The 27,281-nt window shown below is 36.0% G+C and overlaps 2 protein-coding genes across 2 annotated transcripts; one reads left to right on the top strand and one right to left on the bottom strand.

Annotated features, from left to right (window-relative positions):
• Window positions 1-899: 899 nt before the first annotated feature.
• Window positions 900-20,865, bottom strand: LOC120630718 (ATP-dependent RNA helicase dbp2-like). The gene is made up of 10 exons (XM_039900005.1): window positions 20,696-20,865; window positions 19,937-20,615; window positions 16,902-17,049; window positions 15,567-15,685; window positions 13,992-14,228; window positions 11,753-11,909; window positions 4,478-4,617; window positions 3,780-3,879; window positions 2,499-2,570; window positions 900-1,686 (listed from the first exon to the last, which is right to left on the bottom strand). Coding segments are annotated over exons 1-10 (1,962 nt in total). The 5' UTR covers window positions 20,698-20,865; the 3' UTR covers window positions 900-1,378.
• Window positions 20,866-21,350: 485 nt separating this feature from the next.
• Window positions 21,351-26,806, top strand: LOC120630522 (tektin-B1-like). The gene is made up of 7 exons (XM_039899773.1): window positions 21,351-21,559; window positions 22,178-22,394; window positions 22,760-22,974; window positions 24,195-24,417; window positions 25,191-25,328; window positions 25,403-25,488; window positions 25,749-26,806. Exons 1-7 carry the CDS (start codon window positions 21,351-21,353, stop codon window positions 25,933-25,935), a joined length of 1,275 nt encoding a protein of 424 aa, XP_039755707.1. The 3' UTR covers window positions 25,936-26,806.
• Window positions 26,807-27,281: the final 475 nt, after the last annotated feature.

The following is a 27,281-nucleotide window of genomic DNA, read 5'->3' as shown; positions in this document are numbered from 1 at the left end:
GACATCAATAATTTGACATTCGAAGGAAGAAGACAAAACATTGCTTAACCAACCACTTTACAAAGTTTATTAGCAAGTGGGCATAAATTTAGCATATCAATTAAGATTCTTATTACAAAATATAACTTTATTTTAAATGTTTCATAAATGCTGGTCTCTGAGAAATGTTGATCATTGGATTAAATTCTTTCATTGGATTAGATTCTTACAATCTTTAATAATTTTCGTAATGGATCGGTTCTTCAACAACTGTTTATACAATGAAGTTTATGTTAAATTAATCTTTGAATTGGTCATACAATTCAACCGTTTTTTTATTTTTTTTTAACAATTTATTTAAAGATATGTTCCTTAGCAATGCTGTTAATTGTTAACAATTATTTGTACTTTTGTGACACAAATAAATCTGAAGATTATACATAGATTTATCAAACAAAATATAAGAAGCTTATTTAAGATTGAATTTTAAACAATAAAGTTGATTTATCTTTCAAAATTTCAGTAAAGTATTGTGCACTACGATATTTAATGTTGTATATTTGAATTCTGTACTTTATCTAAAGATGTTAGTTACGTCCTAAAAATAAAATCTTCAAAAACGGTTAAGTTTAACACACTTCTAATTTATAATAATCATAGTTTGTCTCTGTTTAAAGTTAACGTTACTTTGCGGAAGTCCATGTTAAACAATAAACATTTAAGCGAATTTGCTGTAATATATGTATTATGAAAATTAAGCTTAACTTGCTATACTCCGCGAAAAGCAGGAGTATCTGTATGGTGTAATTTATAATTTCTTCAATCCTTATACTCCACTCCAAACATATCTTCGGCAATGTACTCTCTACGCACGTTTCGCTGATGATGTGGACTTTACAATGAATAATTGTTAAGACCTGCTTCTCACGGAGTAGAGCAAATAAAGCTTTATTTTCACAATATATCAAGGATTTCCGCAAAGTAACGCCTGCTTCTATCCAATATAATATATGTATGTCTGAAAACAACGCAAAATAACATAATCATTTTGGGTTGTTAATTAATGGGTGGCAACAAAGATAGATAAAGGAAAGCTTTTGAACAACAAATTACTTTTCATAAAGTTGAGGGTTTACCATAAACTGATATCATAAATTTGACATTTAAAAAAAATTGCGTCACTTAGTTAAACGCGTCTTTTAACCTCTTGTTGAGAGACGGCCTTAGCGTGTTAATCATTGAAAAATTAAGTAGTAAAAGAATAAAACTTTTTAGTCGTAATATATTTAATAGAGACAAAAAAAAACTCTTGACATTTTAAACCGCAAACGGGTAGTTAAAATTACTTACATACGAGTTGTTTCATTTATTTATTTATTTAGTTAATTTTGTTTACTTTTTATTGTGGGGGCGGTTGGGAATACATATTGTAGTAGCTACTGGGGGCGGGGGTGAACGCCGGGGTGGCGGGCTGGCTGTACCCCTGGCCTTGGCCGTAGCTGGATGAGCCCTGGCTGAATCCCTGTCCGCCTCGACTGCCGCGCGAGGCGCCTCTACTGCCACCTCGGCCTCGGAAGCTGCCTCCCCCCTCTCTGTCCCTGTTGAAGCCCCCTTCGCGATAGTTCGGCCGACTGTTGTAGTCCTGTCGGTAGCCTTGACCGAAGCCGCCGCTGTCGCCGTTGGACGAGTTGTCCCATCTTGAACTGCCTGGAAACGAACGAGGATATTTTTAATTCATCATCTTCATATCCAGGATTCGACCCGGTCCCCCCGCAAGTGAAGTCCTACCCAATGGGCTGTCACCGCTTCGATTTTAAATTATTTACCAGAAAGTTCCAATAACCAATAATTCTTGACCAGCAATGGGAATTGGAAATATGTGAACTTTAGTGAAATATACTAGAGCAATTAAATTAGTTGGTGGACATGCTCTGCGAAGTGTTGATCTGTTTACAGGCGGTTAGCTAGTCAAAGTCAAAAATACTTTTATTCAAGTAGGCCCACAGGTGGCACTTTTGATGCGTACATAAGAATTACACGGTAGTGAGATGATGGCGATAACCACATTCGTAAACTTAAAACTAAAGCTACGAGGGTTCCAAACGCGTCCTGGTCTAAGAAGAAGCCCACAAAAAACTTAGCCGGGTGTTTTTTTTTGTTATCACCATCTCACAATGTAATTTAAAATTATTAGAAGAGCAACCTGGTTAGAGCAATAATTCACACCCAAGCTTTTTTATCGATTACATAGTCCTTTATAATGTAGGACTTTTCTGTAAGCTTACGTTTAAAACAAACTTTGGACTTTTTAAGAGACATCTCCAAGATGTCAATGGGTAGTTTATTGTAGAATTGTATGCAATTTCCTTTAAACGAATTATGAATTTTATGTAACCTAGTTTATTGCACTGTAAGTTTATGCTTACTTCTAATGTTTATCCAATTACCATCAGGTGAACCGTCTAACTGGTCCGTAAATGACCTTGAACATGTATGATTGTGCGTATCAGATGACTTACCCCCGCGTCCGCGGCCACGCCCCCTCCCCCCGCGACCGCCGTCGTCATCGCGATCACGGAATCGCCCGCGACCTGCAATCATATTAAAGAAACCGTTTATTGACGGGATATTTTGACGGTCGATTGGCGCAGTGGGCAGCGAGCCTGCTTTCCGAGTCGAAGGCTGCGAGGTTCGATTCCCACAACTGGAAAATGTTTGTGTTATGAACATGAATGTTTTACAGTGTCTGGGTGTTTGTCTGTATATTAAAAGTTAAATTTATGGACATTATTAAAAAAAAATCTAGGGGGTCGAGTTCGAATCCCACCACGCACCTCAAACTTTTCTAAGTTATATGCGTTTTAAGCAATCTAAATATCACTTGCTTGAAGCAAGTGATATTTTGATAAAATAAATGATAAAATAAACGGTAAATGAAAACATCGTGAGGAAAACTAAGTTCTCTAAGGTTTGTGGTGTCCACCAATCCGCATTGGGCCAGCATGGTGGACTACGGTCTAAACCCTTTCTCATTGTGGGACCATGTGTGGAGACCCGTGCGATGTAGTGGGCCGGCAAAGAATTGATATGATGATTCACAAAAATTACAAGCTACCGTTACTTCGGGGCTAGATGGCGATGTGTGTCATTCGTAATATATTTATATATTACATATTTTTCCTTCAAATACATCAATTCAAACTGAACCCAAAAGCTACACGCTTTTTCGGTAGTGACGTAACCAGTCGCTGCCGAAGTCTCCCAGACCATCAATAAGTCAGAAATTAAAAATACCCAAATAGCTGCTGCCAAGAGAAGGGGGTTAAGGCCGTAGTCCACCACGCTGGCCCAATGCGAATTGGTGGACTCCGCACACCTTAGAGAACATTATGGAGCTTTTCTCACAATGAATGAATGAATGAATGAATGAATACACTCTTATTGTACACCAAAGCAAAAAAGTAGTTATAGAGATATAAATACATATCAAGAGAGTACAATTTGGTGGCCTTATCGCTACATAGCGATTTCTTCCAGACAACCAATGGCGTAAAAGGAAAAAATAAAGAAAATAGGTAGGTGGTGCAATAAATAAGATTTAAAATTACACAATGTTTTCCTTAACCTTTGAAGCAAGTGATATTTGAATTACCTAAAGCGCACGTAACTTAGGAAAGTTGGAGGTGCGTGCTGGGATTCGAACTCGGCCCCCCTAAAGTGAAGTCCACTTCCTACCCACTGGGCTATCACCGCTTTCGCACCGCTAGGTCTCAGTGAAATAGTAAAAAAATGTCTCTTACCATACTTTCCTTTGAATCCCATGCCACATTGCGCCAACTCCAATAGCTTAGGGTTTACGACTTGGTTGGCTTCCTGCAACACGGACATCAGGTCCTTCGCCTGGAGAAAAAAAAAATCAATGGATTCATATAAAGCCGACAGCTTAGGCGATTTTATCGGAGTTCTTTCGAACAGTCCGACCAAATTATAAATAAATATTGCCGACCAAAACAAAAAGCTAACGTTGGTAGGTCCAATACCAACGTATATAGATAGATCGATAGACTTTATTGCACAAATTAAAAGTGAAAACAAGAAATAACAAAAAAAAGAATCGCCTGTTCGAGAAACGTATGTGTGTATATTGATACACAAAGTGGAGTGGTTTTTGATGCTTCAATATTAGTCGTGTGCACGGATTCTGTACGTTCTTATTTATTTTATTTATTTAAACATCTTTATTGCGTAGTAAAGGAGAAATTACAAATATACTTTTAAAAAAATTTAAAAGCAAAAGGCGATCTTATCCCAAAAAGTGATCTCTGCCAGGTAACCTTAACGATAGTGTACACAATAATACATGAGAGACGGGAAATCGCAATTAGAATAAACAATACATAAATTGACACACTTAAGTACATACTACTAATCTGTGGTGTGTGTTCTTAATTCTATGGTTGGACTATAAAAATGTATATTTTCGTCGCAGATACTTCACCTTGGCAGAGTTGTTAGGCGTGAACAGCGTATACGCCGTGCCGGTGTTCTGCGACCGGCCCGTACGACCGATGCGATGCACGTAGTCTTCAGAGTTGTTCGGATAGTCGTAGTTTATCACAAACTTCACGTCCTCCACGTCTAAATCATTGCGCACACAATTTACACTAAAGTTACGATACATTATTCAAACAATGACCAAATTAGTATGTATACATTTTTTTTTAATAGCTTGAGAATTAGATTTATGTGTAATTGAAAATTTCGTATAAAATCTCAAAGAGATTTGGTATATCGGTTTATGATACAATTTTACTTATTGGGTTTTTTCTTTAAATAATAATATTACAATAAAACCATCCATTAATTTGGTTATAACTTAACTTAATTAATTTGGTAATGGTTAACAGGGCCATCGCAGATAGAGTGCCGAGCGTCAAACAAAATAATCTTGAAATCTATGGTCCGAACATTAAAAATTATAAAAAAAAATCTAGGGATGACCTTTAAGATTTTTTTTATTAATTAGGAATCAATGTAAGACTTTTGTACTTTAGAAATAATCTACTATATTTATTCTAGGAATTTACGATTTGGGGAACTTATCAAGGCCATTTTTTTTAAAATAGGACTTTGATAAGAGTGGCCTTGAAATGTAGATCTATAATAAAACGGATTTCCCAAAATCGATTACAAGATACTAGATCAGCCAATGAATTAACCAAATACAAATGAAGTTATCATGCTATTGATTGGTCCCAATTTATTAATGGATGGTTATGAAAAAATAAAATAACACCAGGTGTAGTTCCCAAACCACAAAAACAAAACCAAAATTACCTTATCAACAGTCGAAAGCCCGTAGATAGCGTAGATTGGCTGGAAATGAACTGTATTATGCCCATCAGTGTCCGGAGTGTTGTAGGCCAAGAGAATCATCAGAATCGGTGCATGTCGGGTGCATTACACAAATCCCATATTTACATGGACTTTTTTTTTTTTAATGTTTCTACAAACTGTCAGGTTGCGTAGCGCTTTTTAGTTTTGTTCGTGATCAAATCTCTCATGACATATAACCGAGCAAATATTGCTAATTTGTTTTTGTTTGGTCTTGCCGGTGTATTAAATCTTGATATTCAATCAAATTGGGCTGTCTTTAAAATACGAATGGAGCGTTACATTGGAAATGATGTTGCGGAAACCTTATTAACTTATTACGGTGGGCTGTATGGACATTTTATTTTTTGTGAATATAAATCAAGAGCAGTTGTAAAGCTCAAAAGCTCCAAGTGGAAAGCGCTTGCTTAAAAGAGATTTACTCTTGATCTCAAGGAATACTAAACGGGCGAGGTTTGATTTTATAAATCTTCATAACTCTAGGCGAATTTTGGTAAAATTCACAGACAATTTAAATAACAAAAGGTCACGACAAGCCTAGTTAGGAAAACAAGTGTAGGAAACCAGATATTTTACTTTTTAAACAATAGAATTAATAATGTATGTGTAAAGGCTATTGATAAGGATCGCTTATAGGCTGGATGGAACTGTCTACCCACAAACGTAAAAGTAACAAGAAGCAAAGTGGAAGTTCTTTTAAGAGAGAGAGGTCTGTTAATGAAAAGTCGATTTCTGACATTCTGCTAGAAGTGAGTTGCAAACTTGTCTAATCTTGGTCGTTTAGCCATCCGTTTCCGGGTTTGGAGAGTGAAAAGAAATTTAGATGCGGGTAGTCTTTTGCGAATTCAGGACAGGTCTAAAACTAAGTTTTAACTAAAAAAAAAAATTAGCGCTTAACACTAGAAGTTGGAAAGTGTATTTTTAATAAACTACTTAAAAAGGTATTAAAAAAAGAGTTAAATCACGAGATTCTATCTACCGCAGAATTTTTTCGAGCATATTTTACAGACAGCCCAAGTCCCCCCGACAACCTTATCCGCAAGACCATAGACACCCGAGATTCCATTTTGAGAGGCAGCATGCTCTAACAGTGTGCGCTGACACTAGCCGTCATCACTATCATATCATTTATTCGTGATGTGCATCATATCGCATCGTGTCATAATATATCATAGAGTCGCAGTCAGCAGCACACCGCAAAGTTAGCCCATATCTCTGCACGCATGTGCCTCTGTAATGAAAACGAAAATAAGTGCCGAGTCAGTCATGGAAATTTTTCATTATTATTTGGCCTGGACTTTGTACCCTAAAGTGGGATTTTGTTCGGCTGCCGCGTTCTCAGAATCCACATCCAGTTATCCAGACTATGTTCAGATGTAACGAATGATTACATATGTTGACGAGGGGTCCAAATCGGCTATTACAATTATGTCTCAGTAGTCGATGCGTTTTATATGCTTGTCACGAATATATAACAAAGGAAGAAATGATGAAAGTATCATCATGTCAACCAATGGATGTCCACTGCTGGACATGTTTAGTAAGTAATCCCAAAAGTATTGTGCGGCTTCAGGCAAAAAAAAAGGAACTACAGAGAAATAAAAACAAAATGAAAAACGTTTATTAACATAGGCAATAGGCAGTCATAGCAGCTTATTCAAGTTCAAGTTTTCTTTTCGCTTTTAATAATTGATAAACGTTTATTCATTTATATATTTTTTTTAACATAGTACATGTTGTTATCGACCATTGAGACAAAATTGCAATAACTGAATTGGGACTCTGTAAAGACTAGATTTATCCAGAACTTACCAAGAACTTACAAAGAATTATTACCAAGCTCATCATCGACTCGACTAAAATGAGAGCATTGAAATATAAGCTTTAGATAAGTGACTTAAAGCAACCTTTAAAAGGCAATAGAGGTAAAACGCGGATACCCACTGAAAATAAAAATTATGAACGAAAACGACCGTTTCTGATATTATATCAAGGTCACGCCATTTTTTTCTATAAGTGAGATGCGGTCATCTCTTTCTCTCCTCCCAATATCCAGTAGTTGGATTACGTATATGTGGTGAAGAATAAAAGATTTGACGCGTTTTGAATAAGTTTATATATCGTCATCTGAACATAGCCTAAGGAGACGTCAATTTATTACTATTGTTTTGTGATGACAATTGTAAATTAGCTCTTTGATTAATAGACAACTTTTTAATTTAATGTAATAAATTGACGAATCCTAACACATTAAGCGATAGGTACATATAAGAGTCTAATCTAAAACTGAGGACTCCACCACAATATGTGATGTGTTAGAGAAAATACTCATAGCCACAATTTGGTTGTATTTCCTAATTATACTTCAATTTATACATCAATTTTGTAATTACTTAAAGTACTGGCGAATTATTTAATTCATTAAATCATTTTCCAATAGATCCAGTTTTTAGACGTTTTTAGAATTAATAAAGTACCAAAAACTGAAAAACATTTGAAGAGCATTTTCACAAAGCGACAAATCATACTTTGCATTTTTCTTAATTTCTCCCTTCTCGGAACTCTTTCTTAGTATATGGCGTCGGTATAAAAGATATTATAGTAATCGATACATATAAATGATTTAATTTTTATTGCAGTCATATCGGAATTTTTATTCAATCCAAAGAATCTTACTACTGTGAATTATAAATGCGAAAATATGGATGAAAACTAGCACAAGTATAGATTATAGTTTGGAAAAGTACATAGGGTAACTTTTATAGCAGTAGGTAAGAAATAAATTAAGTTTTTATAAAAAAAAACCAGCTTCATACGTTTCATGAAAATTAAGCTTAATTTGCTATACTCCGCAAGGAGAATCTGTATGGTGTAATTGATAATTTCTTAAATCCTTATACTCCACGCCCAATGCGCCCTCTACGCACGTTTCGCTCCGAAACCGGAGCATCCTCAGGAGATGTTGACTTTACAATGAATAATTGTTAAATTTCGTACATTTTAATACGTATAGTTTTGTGCGAAACGCTCTTCAGTTTTTTGGATATAACACATTGTATGATACTTATGCGTTTACATATTTTAGGGGAGTCCAGATTTAGATTAGGCAATCTCTACGATAGGGTACTTATTTCCATGGCCAAGGAACATTTCTAAATGGCGTTGTGGCACCATTGCTGTGTCATTTTCTGTGAGCCTCTTGTACGTTCCAATATTCACATTGCCATTATGTATTACACTCAATAATTAATATCTACAATCCTAAAACTTAAAGTGTTGTACAGAAAAGCCTAATTCCCTATACAAAATCACTTATACAACCTCTGAAGTTGTACACCTCAAAGTGAATACTGGAACCCAAAATTTCCCTTTACAAAGGAATAAGTTTTAACTTTTTCTGTGGAATTTTTAAGGTCATATCATGTCAGGTTCTGTTTGTCTATTTTCTCCATAAGAGCAAGGCTGTGCTGTTAAGAGTTCAGGTTCCTGGATACCAAATCTTTATTACAAACCTAAATTATATTTCAGACAATAACACTAAGAAATTATTCAAAAATACTCATAAAAGGTCGCGAGACAATACCGTTATCTAACTAAAATTACGCGAATCTAAGCTTTATTCGTAAAGGGTTAAGGTTTTTCAGATAAAGGTTTGTATCGCGATTGTTCTCGCATTTTTTCTTTTTTTGATAATTTACTGTAGACTGGTAGTCTGGATATTTTTTTATACGCATTTCTCTGAATAGTGACGTAACAAATTAATAAAGAAAGTAGCCTAATTTTACAATTTTGAAACTTATAAAAAAGCCAAATAAATGTTTTCGTTAATCAATAGGTAGACCAAATATCGATTTTATTAAATTATTATTTATCAATAGAATCTTTTACCCTATTAGAAAAGACAGAGGAGACATGACACAAGACCACAGAAAAGTTTCTTCACTGGCTTATTCTGGGGTTGCATTTTGAGAAAATGGCCTTACATAGATAGATATTAATAATTCAGCGCCCTACACAAGTACACACCTCGCCAAAAATATCAATGTTTTCTTTTCTGATTTGTTTCGAATACTTGACAAAATATTTATGTTCACTATTCTAATATTTTATAAGTTTTCAATTCATGAAGATTCAGCTACACTTCGCCAATTTCAGTGTTATAATTTAGGCGAATTTAATTAGGTACCCGGAAGATACCGTAACTTAAGGTAGTTTGGTGGTGACGGCAGATCAGAAAACAGCTGTCGCCACCCCTTTTCTTCCCGCGGGTGTCGTACGAGGCGACTAAGGGATACAACGGAGACCCGCAGCAGCGTCTGCATTCACCAACCCGTCTGACCAGAGTGGCGAATATTGGCAAACCCTTCTGTCGTGGGAGGCCTTGTCTTTTAATAAAAACGTCTGCGAGTTAAGAGTTATACTTCTTGAGAGTAACAAGATAAAAATCTGTTCAAAAATTTACTCTTACGCCTTTTTCCACGTTTGTAGTGAATACGGCACTATCAATAGAAACAAGGTGTTTAATAGATTGAAAGTTTTATTATAACGCATTATCTAGTTATCTCATTATCGGACCACCAAGTTTCACTGAACATTAAAATTTGAGATTTTTGTACAATTAAATCACCGGAATGAGCCCGCAGACTTTCACAATTGAAAATGAACACAGTCAAGCCTAATAGCTAACTTCAGTGTGCCGGAGAATTATGTACCCAAATACATTGTTGAGGTAATTGTTTGGATATTTTTGAACGAGACCAAATTTATCGCATCTATGCTTAGGCCGAATGCACCCTTTAGTTTACAAATCACTTAGCAATGGTATCAAAGGCCCGGGCTACGCTCCTGACATGCGTCTTAGACCTCACACCCCGGTGCGCAGTGCGAGGATATTTAGCTTTTAGGGCCACCAGTTAAAAAGCCTCGCAACTGCCTTCGTATTGATCTTCTGTTTGATGCCTTTTATCGTTTCTCTGTTTTGAAATATTCGCAAACAACCTTTTTTTGGTGAATTAAACGTCAATGGTGCCATTTCGGATGCCGAAAACTTATAACTAAATTGTGAGATCCAAAATTAATGCTATCTCTTTGTAGGGAGAACTTTGTGATAGCACTACTTTTAGATCTGTACCTACACATTTTTGACGCCTAGAAATCGTGAACACGTTTTTTTTTAGAAATTGCTTATGCTAGTATTAGTAATCCGCCGAAATCTTAAAGGCAGAGATATTTAGTTTGCAATTTCTAAAAAAAACAAACAACCTAAAAACAGCATAAATAATCTGTCGATATATCCAGTATCACGTAAACAACCAAAAACTTTTGGGCCACTAAACTTGGACTAGACGTGGAGTTTTTGTTGCCTATTGATATGATTTTTTTTAGTTTGCGTATATTTCAACGTATATTTAATGTAAATTTTGGCGGGAATCATCACCACCTTAACTGTAATCTATTGCGGTGGCACAAACATAAGATATTAATAAACTTCTGGGCACTTACAGTGGGCACACTTTCGAAAAATATTTTGTACCTTTTTTTTTGTTTTATAGTTTAAATGCTGTCTACTTCATTTAAAAAAAACTTAAAATTAATAAACTTATTGGATACCATAAAAAATATTGTGTGAATCAGATATCCTATACCAAACATAGTAAGCTGATCGCTTTCTATTGCGTTTATCTAAACCATAACTTTATGTGTATTAAGTAATTCGTGTTGGTGTGTGTATCAAGCAGAACTAACTTAGGTTTGGTGTTTAGCCTTAGTCAGGATGTGTATCGGAGTTTTAAATTATATCTGGGTGTCTGACTTCTGTTAAATACTTTAAGCGAACCAATTAGTGAGATAATAGAAAATACTGTCTTATTGGTGTGTCTGAGATCTGTCAATTATTTTTAGTGAACCAACTAAGATAATAAATATTAACTCGTAAATTGGTGTCTGACATCTGTTAAATAGTTTCAGCAAGCAAACTAGTGAGATAAATATATTCTTGGCGCGTACTTTGCTGTCTAACATCCGTCAAATAGTTTTAATGAACCATCTCTAGAAAGATAAAGATGTTTAAGACTGTGATTTTGTTTATGCGTGCTGTGTGCGTGTTGTGTGTGCGTGTTGTGTGCGTGTTGTGACCGTGATGTGTGCGTGTTGTGAACGTATTGTTTGCGTGTTGTGACCGTGTTTTGTGCGTGTTGTGACCGTCGTGATGTGTGCGTGTTTTTGAGAGCGTGTTGTGAGCAAGTTGTGAGCGTGATATGTGCGTGTTTTGTGCGTGTTGTATGCGTGTTTTGTGCGTGTTTTAAGAGAGTAGTCTGCGTGTTGTGGCCGTGTTGTCTGCGTAATGTGTGCGTGTTGTGTACACGTGCAGTATAGTTACCGAGCCCGCGCGCCGCGACGTCGGTGGCGACGAGCACGCCGGCTCTGGAGTTGCGGAACTGCTGCAGCACGTAGTCGCGGTCCTGCTGGTTTTTGTCGCCGTGAATGGCGAGCGCGCGCCAGCCCGCACGGTTTATGCTCTTTGTTATTTCATCCACCTGCGAATAATGAGATGATGCGAAAATGTCACGAAATGAACAGATTATTTGCCTCAGACTACTAGGCCCGTATACAAACGCATAAAATACGATACCAAAATTATAAAGATAAAACAATATCGCGATATAAATAACGGTGATAGCGCGTTTGGTAGGAGCTCGACTTCACTTTCGAGCGGCCGAGTTAGCACCAGCGCCCACCTTTAACTTTTCTAAGCTATGTGCGTTTTAAGTAACACTTTTGACGGCTGATTGGCGCAGTTTGCAGCGACCCTGCTCTCTGAGCCCAAGGCAGTGGGTTAGATTTCCACTACTGGATACTTTTTGTGTGATGAGAATGAACGCGTTTCAGTGTCTGGTTGTTTATATGTATATTCTAAGTATTTATGTATATTTTTCATAAAAATATTCACCAGTCATCTTAGTACCCATAACACAAGCTACGCTCAGTTTGGGGCTAGATGGCGATGTGTGTTATGTCATAGTATATTTTATATTAATTAAAATATCACTTGCTTCAACAGTGAAGGAAAACATCTTGAGGAAACTGGAGGAACTGAGAGTTCTCGATAATGTCTCAAAGGTACGTGGAGTCCACCAACCGGGCCCAGCGTGGCCCAGTGCGGGTCAACGGCTTATCCCCTTCTCATTGCGAGTGACCCGTGTTCTGTAGTGGGCCGGTACCATGTTGATATGATGATGAAAATTAATAACCATCTTAAAAGATAAGAAATAAGTAAACCTAATAAAGAGAAATAGAGACCGACCATATAGGAGGTGGGAAGACGACATTAAACAGACCGCGGGACCTAACTGGCGCCGAGTAGCGCACGACAGGAATAAATAAATAAATATAAATATACTACGACAATACACACACCGCCATCTAGCCCCAAAGTAAGCGTAGCTTGTGTTATGGGTACTAAGACAACTGATGAATAATTTTATAGGAATAATATACATAAATACTTAGAATATTCATATAAACACCCAGACACTGAAACACATTTCATTCTCATCACACAAACATTTTCCAGTTGTGGGAATCGAACCCACGGCCCTGGACACAGAAAGCAGGGTTGCTGCAAACTGCGCCAATCGGCCGTCAACAGGAAGCAGTGGCGAGAGCTATAGGAGGCCTTTGCCAACAGGCAATCCGAAACTCGTGACATAATTAATTAATAATTTAAGTACATAATTTTAATTTAATATTATTGTAAAACCATACCTAACCTAATGAATCAATATGTTTTAATTATTAAATTTAAAAGAATTAAAATGTTTATTAGTGTGTTTGAAATGACCTTTTGGAGTTAAAGGCTATTTTATTTTATTTTAATAAGTTATTTATGGAAGGCTGACTATGACGAGGTCATAGTATACTTTCTACTAACACATTTTTGGACCAGGCCGGAACTTTGATTTAAATACTCAAAGTTCGGGCCTGGAGCTAAAATATGTATTCCTGTAGAACTTCATCTCATCGAGAATCCAATATTTTCGGTCATCATTATCACCATCATCAACCAAAGTCAAAAATATCTTTATTCAAGTAGGCCCATAGGTGGCACTTTTGATGCGTACATAAGAATTACACGGTAGTGAGATGATGGCGATAACCACATTCGTAAACTTAAAACTGAAGCTACGAGGGTTCAATACGCGTCCTGGTTTAAGAAGAAGCCCACAACAAACTTAGCCGGGTGTTTTTTTTTGTTATCACCATCTGAGCAACCTGGTTATAGCAATAATTCAAGCCCAAGCTTTTTTATCGATTACATAGTCCTTTATACTATAATAGAACTTTTCTATAAGCTTACGTTTAATACAGACATACATAACCCATAACCGACCCATATAGGGCGCCGGTCTTCTCTCAGAATGAGAAGGCTTTGGGCCATAGTCTACCACGCTGGTCTAGTACGGATTGGTGGACTTCAAACACCTTTGAGAACATTACGGAAAACTCTCAGGCATGCAGAATTTCTCACGATGTTTTTTTTCACCATTGAAGCAAGTTATATTTAAATTGCTTAAATTAAGGCTCGGACTCGGTTTCTGGGTCTGATAAAGTCAACAAACCTTTCTCTTGGTCTCTGCGAAAATAATTGTCTTGGTTTCCTCCTCCGATGATATTTCTGTCAGCAGTGTGATCAGTTTGTCGTTCTTCTCCCATTCTTCACACACATCAACGATTTGCAGGATATTGTGATTGGCAGACAGGGAGAGTGAACCGATGTTGATCTGGATGTAGTCGTGGAGAAACTCCTCCGCAAGGTTCTGTACCTCTTTCGGCCAGGTCGCTGACCACATGAGAACCTGGAAAACAATTAAATATGCTTATTTTTGAAGTGAAACTTCTTTAGAATTGTTATGATTTCAAACCGGATGCAACGGAAAAAACGACAGGTAAGAGACACAAATACAAAAATGTGTAGGATTAAGCCGGCAAAGAATGAGACAGAAATAGACATACTATTGTTAATTTAATAATTGTTAAGACAACAATTATTCATAAACTAAGCTTAATTTTCATAATATATTGAAATAATATAATATGAGAAGTCCAAGGCTGGACATTGGTGACGTGACCATACTAACCACACTGGACTGACAGGTCGGTAGATGGTAGAGTGACTACAAACAGACTACAAACAGAGTGGATTGATAGTATTAAAGTTCTTATAAACTGGGCGTACTTGAAATACATGAATTTGGTAATTGGTAGGAGTAGAAGGACGCCGATGCTGCCTGTTTTAAGTTATATTCCCATGCCTGTAATTTGAAGAACTCCCTGGCGAAACGGTAAGCGCTATGAATTTAAGTAAGTGGTTCCAGGATCGATTCCCAGCTGAAGCAATTTTTTATAATTTTTTAAATTTATAATTTCTGAAGTGTCTGGGGTCTGGTCTGGTGGGAGCCTTCGGCCGTGTCTAGTTACCACCCTACTGACAAAGACGTGCCGCTTGGTGCAGTGGTGCTGTGCGATGTCGCGTAGAAACCAATTAGGGTTATGACTACCATACTACCTAACAGATTAGGCTACCATCTTATACACAGCATCATCACTTGCCACCAGGTGAAATTGCAGTCAAGGGGTAACAAAAACAAAATGCTTCGTATAATATTCGCCAGAAGAGGATGGGTGGTGACAACTGTATTCTGATCTGCTGTGTAGTGACACAAAGTCGGATAGGATAATATTACTTTGTATTGGATAGAAGCAGGCGTTACTTTGCGGAAATCCATAATATATTATGAAAATTATGCTTAATTTGAGTAAAGACAACATCTCCTGAGGATGCTCCGGTTTCGGAGCGAAACGTGTGTAGAGGGTACATTGCCGAGGATCTGTTTCGTGTGGAGTACTATACTGATTGAAGTAATTATAAATTACACCATACAGATTCTGCTGCTGTTCGCGGAGTATAGCAAATTAAGCTTAATTTTCAAAATAATTACTTTTTATTGATTAAAATATATGTTTTACTCATAATGTAAAGCCGCCTAGCTTACATTAATGATGGCCATTTTTTTTCATTTTGATACTAAAACATTAAAGACTTTACTGTAAATCTTTTGCATCCCTTGCAATGGATGATTATTTTTATTTAACAGGGGTTAAAACACCTTGCATAAGCTAAAAAGTAAACTCACTTGTCTGTCGGGTCTGATCTGCTCGATGATCTTTCTGATCTGTGGCTCGAAACCCATGTCCAACATCCGGTCTGCCTCGTCCAGGACTAAGTATGTGCATCGGCGAAGATTTGTAGTATCTATAAACATACACTTACGTTTTAACATTGTTTATTAACACTATCGTTATTCTAATTAGTGCTTGCTTAAATTGCGTAATAACAATAACTAAAAAAAAAAATTTACTTTTTTAAAACAATCGATTTTGTATTTTTTTTTTCTTTATATTAGTTTGTGTGTGTAGCTGAGTTATACCTAACTCAGTTGTGACAAATAAAAAATCTCATTGGGAAGCTTTGATGTTCCACAATAAAAACTACTAGCTGACCCGTGCAACTTCGTCTGCACCAAATCGATTATTACCGGAAAACACGAATAAAATTACATTTTCTAAAAATGAATCCTAGATAGATCGATTTATCGACTGTATACTAAATTTCAAAAAAATCGTTGGAGCCGATTCCGAGATTCCAATTATATATATACAAGAATTGCTTGTTTAAAGATATAATAATATTTCCAGAATGACAATACTATGCCAACTTTCATAAAGACCAGTTCGGCAGATTAACCGGGCATTAACAAATATAAAATGTGTAAATGAAAACCGAAATATTACATCACAGGCAGGCTTCTTTAGAGGCAGGTAAACGTCAGATAAACCCCTAACATCACATGTAAATTAAAATCAAGGGATTCGTGTCACTTATTTTATCGATTATAAAGATACGCGTCGCGTACCGTGGGTACTATGCGCGTATCGGTCTTTTGTCCTCAATAGGGTTGTCATAAGTAAACACTTAAAATGTTAAGAATTCGTTTGTATAGAAGAATAAATATGCTTCTTTTGATTTAATATTTTTACAGGGTTATTTTTATTGAAAAATATATTTTTGAAGTCTTATGCACCCTTCAACATTATTTAGCATTCCGGTTACAAGTTGTATAAACAAACAAACAGACACACTTTTGCAATTAGAAATGTATGTAGTGAAAAAGGATGGAGCAAACCCAAATACATTCAAATTTCAAATTCAATAAATTCGATTTTCATGAAGACCTATCATCGGCACTCATGGAAGTAGTTTTGCGACTTTGAAGGGGCCTTACAAAAAAATGTAACAGAAGTAACAATAGTTAAGCAGTTTTTTGTAACACTAACTGAATGCACATGTCAAATGTTACAGTATGTTTATTGCTTTTCTTTTTTGTTTAATGTCCAATTGTAATATGAAATGGCAACAAGTTATTCTGATCAAGATATGTTTTAACTGAGCCAAGATAAATCAAACTTACCTTTCTCCAAGAAGTCAATAAGTCTTCCAGGTGTTGCAATGACTATCTCCACCCCTCTCTCCAGGGTCCTACCCTGAGGGCCTTTCGGTGCTCCACCAAAGATGCATGTGTTACGAACTGCCACATTCTGACCAAAGTCGGTTGCCACCTATAAAAATGTGGAATGATATTTTAATATATGAATACACAACACAATACAATTTTTAAAATATATTTAATTTCATTTATTGCCAGATTTGACCTAACATAACTTTTCCTATAAGTATCTAACTGGTTGTCTTAAAACTAACACAGCCCGATACTTGTAGCACCAGTTAGCAACTGCCAGAAAAGGTATGAAGGATGAAAGTCTTATGTCACTTTAAAGGATCAGACCCTAGCCTGTTTCATAAAGACCATAGGACATAAAAGTGTGGATTTACATAATAGACAATGGAAAAATAATATCTAACAGTATTCAAGAAATTAATTAGAAATGCTATTGTTATAGATTTGAATATACTATAAACTTCATAAAATGTGACCAATTAACACTTTGTTAAATACATCAGGATTCAATAATTGTTGTAAAAATCATTGTTAAATTAACACCCAATTAGTTACAATCGCAAGTTAATAGTCATCTTCTAGGTGAGCTTGCTACACAAGTAGCTGTATCATAATTTATAATTAACCGTCATACACAACAGACAAAAGAGTTACTGGTGAAGCACAAAGTACTCATTCATTTATTTAAGAAGGCGTACTTTATAAGCACTTCCAAAACATCAAGTCTGTCTGTTTGTAGTGACTCTACCACCAGTTCGAATGGCAGATATTGTTACGGAAAGAAGTTATACATATTTGATTTAAAAAAAAAATAATACACTATCTAAAGCAATTCTGCTGTACACAAAAAATTTTGTTCTTCTCTTACAAACCTTAGTGTAAAGACCCAAAGTGCATCCTAAACAACAGTGTATATTTTACCAAACAGGTTTATCAACTGAGTGATAGTCAGACTTTTAATGTTCCAATTTTGGGCATGGGGAAAGGGATGTAGATCGCAAAACCCTACGCCAGAGTAAGGATAGTCATACAGTGGTCTGAAAAGGCTATCTAAACAGAGCTGGAGGACGGATTTCTGTGGTAATGGGCCAACTTAAAAAAACTATAAAAGTTTCACAAGGATGTCATTATCAATAACATCAAAAGCAACAAACTACTGCATCTCATTTTTTAACTGGTATGGTATTCTTTATACTCTTGTCAGAATTTACTGATTATTTACACTTGTGTGCTAACATCTAGGAAATACGCTCGCTTTGGAACCACTTTTTCAGATCATCTAATTGGTGAAACCGACACTGTGATTTCTATACGAGTTAATTAATAGAAACTTAATTAAAGCTCATTGTGTCTTTTGGGACATTCGATTGGATTATTCAATTAAGTTTAGGAATTTATAGCTAAAAAAATTTTTTTGTGCGCAACAAAATTCATACAATCGTCTACTAGGTTTTAATTAATGTGCAGAATAAACAGATATCTATAATACACTAAGTACCTATCATGGATGACCAAAGCGAGATGGTTTCATGAAAAAATATGTAACTAATAGTTTTATAATGATAGTAAAAAACAAGTTCTCAACTCGAAAATAAGAAATGATTAAATATGTGAGGTGCTCATATAAAATGTTAAGGTTACGTTCAGAAACCTTAGATCTATATCAAATTTTTAATTATTGTTATTGAAAAGTACATTGAATTTATTACATAATTACTACAGGTTTTCGAACATAGCCCTGTAGGGTGCATAGCCATAAATGCATTGCAATCAGGACTAGCTCACACCACGAATGTTAAGTATTTTTTGAACTTCCATTTTAACTAAGAAACTTAGCATAATCATCATATCAGCCCAATTATTGGCACATCACAGGGCATTAGTCTCCTCCCACAATGAGAAGGGTTTAAGACCGTAGTCCACTACACTGGCCCAGTGCTGATTGGTGGATGAGTTTTAATTTCGTAGCATTAGTTATAAACTGTCAATATGGTATGGAGTTACCAAATTACAACATTTGAGTGTCAATACAAATTGATAGATTTAAGTTAGATTCACTGTTATTCACTGTTAGATTTTACTTAAAAATAATACAAAGTACACCATTTTCAGAGGATTATTCTAGTGAAATACCAGTAGATAGTGGATTGATTTTTACGTCCAACCTAAATTGGCCAATGCCTGGCTTTTTTACGGACAATTGCTTGATTGGCCTCTTCACTCAAATACCTTTATCTGAAGGGTACGGCTATTGGTGACAAACAATGTGGGAAACCTATTGGTGCTGTAGGTTAGGCTGAGACATAAGTATCTCAAAATACAATACATTAAGGTGCTAAGAGCTTTTTAGAACTTGTGGGATGCTTTATACATATAATTTTTTATTTTCAATATCAAGAATGGCTCTGGTTTTGCTTACATTCCTGATGCAAGCTGTGTGCTGATTTGCAAATCCATTAGCTATTACACCCCTGGTCAGTTTAAGCTATTGACTACATCAAAATACATTAGTATTCAAATAATTTACTATATCCATGTCGTTAGAATTTCCATCGGACACTGCAGTTATCCCATTCATCGAATGCAGAGCCTTGGGGGCACAATGGAAAACAAATTTCAAATTATTTAAAAAAGTTAATAAGTATCAATATAGTATAAACAATAAAAACGTTATCACTTATCTAAAGGTTTCTGAAATGTGGACGTACAAAATGAGCACACAGGACCAAAATATTTAAAAATAACATTACATCACTAATTTGGCTTACAAATTTCTTAAATTAATACACCATAGCTTATTGCCACACAAGAAAATCTGTTACAAACAGACAGATTTTTTATTTGCTGTTGTTTAAAAACCATAGTGTGTGAACTTTGTGATCAATGGTTGTGCCAAATTCAGATCTTTATGTAAGGCTTTCCTGTGTGGGAATAATAAAAAAAAATAGCTAATATAAAGAGCAAGAATAAGAAATAGTAATATTCACCTGCTGAATTTGCTGCGCAAGTTCTCGTGTTGGCGCTAAGACAAGGACAATTGGGCCTTCATCTCTCAAAAGTCTCGGCTGGTTTATGATATGAACAATCGCTGGCAATATGTATGCCAAGGTCTTCCCTGACCCGGTCTGAGCTATTCCAACCATGTCCCGTCCAGATAAAGCTATCGGCCAACCCTGAGCTTGGATGGGAGTCGGGTTTGGAAAGCCTTGTTTAAGAATTTCCTTCATAGCATAATCGGGAAAACCACCCTCCTCGAAATAAATGCTCGGAGCTGGAACGTCGCGCCCGTTGACGGTGATCTGGTGTTGGCTACGATAAGCTTCGACCTCGGACATCGGTCGCATCTGAACGTTAGGGTGGGGCACATAAAAGTTCTTTTGGAATGGAGTAAGTGTAACGCCTTCCCAGCGAATTTTGCGCAGGGCGCCACCGGGTTGATCATTTTTGAACTTTCCTCGGAAGTCGTCTCGACCGTCTCGACTGTCGCGTCCGCCTCGGCTTCCTCCACGTCCGCCTCGGCTGGAGTCTCGGCCTCGGCCACCAAACCGGCTGCCTCCAGATCTGTCTTCAGATCGATCTCCTCTGGAACCCATACCTCCGCGACCGCCACCGCGCCCTCTCGGGCCACCCCCACGTCCGCCACGACCCCCTCGTCTATCGTCAAACCTATTCGCGACAAAAAATTACCCTACTGTTAGAAGTCAGTGCAAAAAACAAAAGTTTGACACAAAAAAATTACAACTTACATCTTTTGCGAAGATCTTTGAAGCAGTTACAGCCTTGAATCACACAAAACTTATCTTTTAGATTAACTATATCACTTTTTTGCCTGTACAGTAACAGTATTTACTAATATTCTGTTTTAATTAAAATTTACTTTTTGGTGCTTTTTGACAAGGCTTCACTTAGCGTTAGAAAGCCGCCATGATAATATTTCTATCAAGTTGGCACTTGGCAGCTCGTTATTTTATTGATTGAAGGAAGTGACGTGTCTTTAAAGTCGTCAAGAATATTAATTCATTTTAATAAATTATAATTTAAATAATATTTTTACACTCATTAGTTTTCATATAAATTGACAAAGTTAAAATTTAAATTGTTTACTAATTTATTAGAAAACTTTACATTTCGACGATAACAGATTAAAAATGATATGACGAGAATCGAATTTAAACCTGGCGCGTTAGGGCGCGAAAAATTAAATTGTGTTCATATCATGTTCTAAATACCATTTAAAACTTCTATTTTGTACTTTTAAAGACTTTGAATTTGCCATTTGTATTAATAAATAATCGATGACTACAATAAGTAAACCTAACAACAGCTGCTATTGATCAAATTTCGTTTCTAACCTACATTGACTAAGCTTCAAGCAATGTAGAGTAGTAGTCGTTCCTTACAATGGACGCCTCTATTCCTGTTTTTGAGAAACCACATCCCCGTATTAGTGTTCTAGATTGGACTAGAAATATACAAAGATTACAAAATGAAGCCAGGTTGCATCGTTTCGAATCTTACGAACTTAGACAACGGGCTAATCAACTTCGCAATGAAACTTCAGTTACCACACGATGGGACACCTACGTTAACAATGAGTTAATGAGAGACAGGTATATAATATAAATACCGAAACGATATTATATTATTTTCAAGCTTTTGTCAAATACGTTTAAATACTTAATACCACTTTGGAGCTGCAAAAATCTTGATCTTTCTTTACCGTCATCTTATTTATCTCACACGGAAGTTTTTTAGAATGTAATTCCTTTATTCGCGATTCTTGCCATCAGTGGTCAACACTGCATTCATTCATAAAAACCCAGCCAATCCTAAACTTTTCATATATTTCCGAGAAGCTAACTCAGGAAATGTTGACTTTTCAATGAATAAGTTTTTAAGGCTTAACTTGTTACGCCTGCTTTTATCCAATAATTGAGAAAATTATGGAGGAAATTGTGTCTGGTAGGCCAATCGATTTTTATTAACTTGACCTACTTCGACTAGCTTTATTTCCCTGTATGAAACCCATGAGTTTGATTTCATATTTAAATATCGGTACCTATGGCAAATGTTCCTAAAAACTTCCTAGAAGCAGAATTTTGAGAGTGAAAAGTATTATTACAGTATTTAAAGTCAGTAGTAACCATCCAATAAATAGGTACCATCGAATATATTCAAGTTGGAATCTACTAGAGTTTTTTAAATAGTGAATTTAATTTTTATTCTAGAATATTCGAAGTAGACTCATGGCGTGAAAATCAAAGATTCACACGCGAGCAAGTGAGAGATGAAATCAGGGCTTTAAAAGAGGAGAAAAACGCAACAGAATTGCACTTGGAGTCACTTCAAATACCATTGATGGTGGTATCTCAATGTCTGTCCAATAGAGATCAGAGAGTACCACCTGAGTTGACTAGAGATCAACTTGGCGAGGAATTAAGGAAGGTAACGCTGAACTTGGTTATGAAACTAAAGTAGATGTGACTGGCAAACCGAGTTAGTTCTAAGGATATAACTTTATGAATGTTGCAAACATATTTCAGCTGCCCCAAGTGCAAAACCTAATATTCTAGTGCGCATAGATAAACATATCTTTTCTTTACTCAAAGGCGCGATGGCAAAACAAAAAAAGAAAAGGAACCTAATTCAGTAGTTACCTTTTATATTTATTCTAGCATAGAATTCGGTATTCTAGCATTCCATTTCTAAAATAGAAGGAGATTATTATCTCCCTATGTTGGATCTGTAGATTAATTATACTGCAGAAAGTTTAATAACTTTTTTATAAATAATAATTATATTTCTTATAGGAGCTACATATAATCGAAAACAGCAAACGCGTTCTAACCGACGTCTGTCATATGGGATGGCAGAAAATCAAGGATCTCACTAATGTCTTCTGCAGGTTGGAGCGAGAGATTCAGAACAAGGACGATTGCCTTATGTTGGAGTATCACGTGAAAGATTTGACTAGAGAGAGTTCTGAGATATCTTATAAAGTTGACCCTACGAGAATTCCACCTGAGTATGTGGTCGTTTTTTTACACTTGTTGACGTGTTTAACGGTGCAAAGATAATTTTATAAGGACGTGATCGTTTTTATGGTGACTGTAATGCTTATATTAGCCTAGATTTGATGAGCTGAGATGAGCTAGAGCCTGCATAGATTTTGTGAGACATTTCTTTAGTTTCCTATCCTAGGTTAGGACTTCGGCTACTCGGCTACGGCTTTCGGAGAGCCGAGATCGAATTACAGCACGCACCTCTAACTTTTTAAATTAAAATATCACTTTCTTCAACGGTGAAGGACAGCATCAAAATTTAGTTATCGCCATCAACACACTTATGTCAGATTTTACATGTAATGTACGCATCAAAGGTGCCATCTATGTGCATATTTGAATAAAGAAATCTTTGACTTTGACTTTGAAATCGTGAGGAATCCTGCATGCCTAAGAGTTCTCCATAATGTTCTCAAAGGCGTGTGGTGACTACAGATCAAGTGTAGATTTGTGGGGTGTTTTGTTGCGTGAAGTTGTGGTGTGGGGTGTATCCACGAATACAGCGTGGTGGACTAAACCCCCCTCTGTGTGGGAGGAGACCCGTGCCCTGTAGTGGGCTGGTAATGGGTTGATATGATGATGATGACCTATAGATTCACTTCGAGAACCGAGAATTTGTAACAGTACTAGCTGTTGCCCGCGACTTCGTCTGCGTTTGATTTTGGTTTTTGATGTGGCATTCAATTGGCATTCAAGTATTCAGTATCGCTAAGCCTTAAATGAGGGGTTTGCTGCTGTCCGCTGAGGAGTTCTGTCCTCTATATCCAATTACATTCATCAGATCTGCACAAAGTTTTGGCAAAATTAAACACATATTATAACCTCTATAGCACAAAAATACTTATTTCAATCGGCTATAATTTATGGTGTAAAATCGTCAAACACTTTCATCCCCTCTCCCAAAGGAACCGAGCTTAATGTCGGTATTAAAACACACTTCCAAGAATATGTGTACAAAGTTTCATGAGGATCGGTTTACTAGTTTTTGCGTGAATTCGTAACAAACAAACTTACATTGACATTTATAATATTAGTAGGGATTATCGATTGATATTCCGATCACATTTTCGCGTCTGTTACGCAATCAGAAGAGTTTGTTTCTGGAATATAAATACAACTTAGCTACACTTAGAATTTAATGTCTTCTGATTGTCGAGGCTATGCTATTTACTTCATATTACAGCTCAATGACTGAAGAAAGTTACGTCCACTGCATACAAAACACAATAAAAATTGCGGAACAATTAATGCGAGAGTCCAAGGAGCTACGTGAAACTATGTTCAAAAGTAGAGAACAGGCGAAGAACCAGATCTACGCGCAAAGTCAACAGGTGGAAATGATTGTACGCAGACGTGTCTATGACATACAGAGGGCAAGAAATGAAATGGAGTGGCAGAAATATAAGGTACTAGCTATTGCCCGCGACTTTCTGCGTTTGATTTTGTTTTTTGATATGGCATTTAATTCAGTTGTAGCCTTAAATGAGGGGTTTGCTGCTGTCCGCTGAGGAGTTCTGTCCTCAATCTCAAAATTCTACACAAAGTTTGGGCAAAATTAAACACATATTATAACCTCCATAGTACAAAAATAATTATTTTAATCGGTTATAATTTATGGTGTAAAATCGTCAAACCCTTTCATCCCCTCTCCCACAGGAACCGAGCTTAATGTCGGGATAAAAAGTATTCTCTATTACTTCTAACACTTCCAAGAATATGTGTACAAAGTTCCATGAGGATTGGTTTACTTGTTTTTGCGTGAATGCGTATCAAACAAACTTACATTAACATTTATAACATTAGTAGCGATAGCGATTTTACATTTTTGATGACCACCGTAGCGTGTAAAGCGGTTGCTGCGCTCTTATCGGATCCAGCTGAGAAATGCATATGTATATTATTATACTCTTTTAATGCAGTTAAAGCCATCAGTGATCAGCGTTCCCTAGATTTAAAGCGAGGGGGAGAATGTTTACGCTACATACTTATTTTTGCTTACGAACGCACACAGATTATTAAGATACTATATGGCGGACTCTGAACGTCACACGCTTTAATATTTATTAAGTTGGCAATATTGCAGCGCCACTGTTACGGGAATCAAAGCATAGATTCCAAAGATGGGTAAATTATAAATTACCACTTTATTGAAACTGACATACATTTTTCTTTTTGGTAGCTAGAAGCAAATATCCAAAAGGTTGATCGAGAGATTGAATCTCTTCGTGCAGCGGTCGCGGATAAAATAAACCCAACAAAGCTGGTGGAGACTCGACTGGAGACTAGGACTAGAAGACCAGTACTCGAAAGAGTGCAGGTAAAAACATATTTGTTTTCCTAATCTTCATTCTGAAGAAAAGAACAAGTGATATGTAATTACATAATTTTCAGGATAAAACGATGGGCGGCTTGATTGAAGAATACGAAAGGGTGCATACAAGTTCTAATATGCTCGAGAAAAAGCTGCAAGAAGCACTGTAAGTATCTGCTTTGGAACTGTAAAAACTGTTATTACTCTTATTTTTTTTGGGACCAACGTGAATAGGTGTTGACACCGCCAATTTCCTAGCTCCGGGTTGGTACTGAAATTTATTTTACATAAATAACACAATACCATAAAATTTTGGCTTGATTCGGAATTCGAATTCGGCAGTTAGAAAGTCAAGATTATCATTTTGCTTCTTTATATGTATAATCTCTTCAATTGAGACTATTATAATTTCCTTAATTAATCTAGGACAACGTACCACGGCATGTACAACCATCACCAACGCGTCAAGAAAGACTTGGAGTATAAAAACCAGGCTTTAGAAACTGATCGCAGGTTAATGGAGATAAGGAAACCTTTGCACAAAGAAGACGACACCGAGTTCAAAAGGAATGTTGGATATTGTCATATGGCTGACGAACTTGTAACCGATTAGTTGCTGCGGTTATACTTACTTCTTAATCAATGCTTTCTACAAATGAATGATTAATTAGAGTCATAACCTGCAAATATGCAGTTAAGCACGTAGTATCTACACAAATCTCTGAACTTATCTACGAGTAGTACAATCATTAAATAAAAGAATAGGAAGAGCACAACTTTTGAATTTGAGACTTTGGTTTTTCGTTGGATTTATGTAATTATACAACCTAATATGCTTATAGCACTTTTGTCAATAATTTCAATAAGCATTATAGATACATTTAATAGGGTTAAAAGCAAGGGGTAGGCCATTCAATTTGTTTTGGGGGTTATCCTCAAGTTTAAATGTTAGCTACTCATTTTAGAATTAGCCAACATAACAAAACTTAGTTCTTACAAAGAGGATACAATTACTTGATTTTGAAATTTTAGAGGATATTAACAGTTATCGTATCAAGATAGACCACAAATATTATCTAAGACTATTGAAATAGACAATTCAGAAGCACAGTGAAGAGAATTCTTTTATTTCTAAATTAAATATTCTAGTGCACCTAAAATTCTTGGATGTGACGGGCACATCCAAGAATTTGTAGGCTGAGGTCGTATGGCTATGTTATTAATAGTCATAAAGCAGTTGCACAAAGTTACTGATTTTGTGCAATATGTTAAGTTTTTAAGGTTAGGATTATAAATAAAAGCACATTATTAAATAAATCAATAATTTATTAAGTTTAACATTCATGTACTAGTTATAACAATAATAATTATATACCAATAGATAAGTTTAAAACAACCCGCTTAATATAGATAAATTGTAGTAATAATTTTATGAATATCCTCCCATTTTTTTTATTATATTGTTATACAATATTTAATTTTCTGCATTTTTATGTGGTGTGCAAAAACTATGTTATGTTAAAAATTGGTTGCCTGTAAAGTCGGTATACGGGCGAAAGTTTTACGTGACAACGACTTTGAGTGGTAAAATAATTTTAATGTGAATATTCATTCGTATAGTAGGAAGAAGGATGAAATAATAGTAACAATTTAAAACATTTATTTATACAAAGAATTATATTGAAAAAACATTAATTTATACAAAGAATCTCGCACTGAATTTCATATTAACAAAATTTTATTTTTACCTTTACACATACATACGTATTTATATACAAATATACATACAATAACTTGCAATACATTTGCGTACAATGAAACAGCGTTTACTACAAAGGGACGCGTGCCTTTCACTTTTTATGTCTGTCTCTCTCGCTCTTAGGCGGGCTAACCATGCCCGAGTGGAAGGGACGCGTGCCTCTCACTCGCTCTCATTGTGAGCGCATAACGTGAGCAGAG

The sequence above is a fragment of the Pararge aegeria genome, chromosome 16 (assembly GCF_905163445.1).
Source record: "Pararge aegeria chromosome 16, ilParAegt1.1, whole genome shotgun sequence".
NCBI lineage: Eukaryota > Metazoa > Arthropoda > Insecta > Lepidoptera > Nymphalidae > Pararge > Pararge aegeria.
This window is presented reverse-complemented; position numbering and strand designations above follow the sequence as displayed.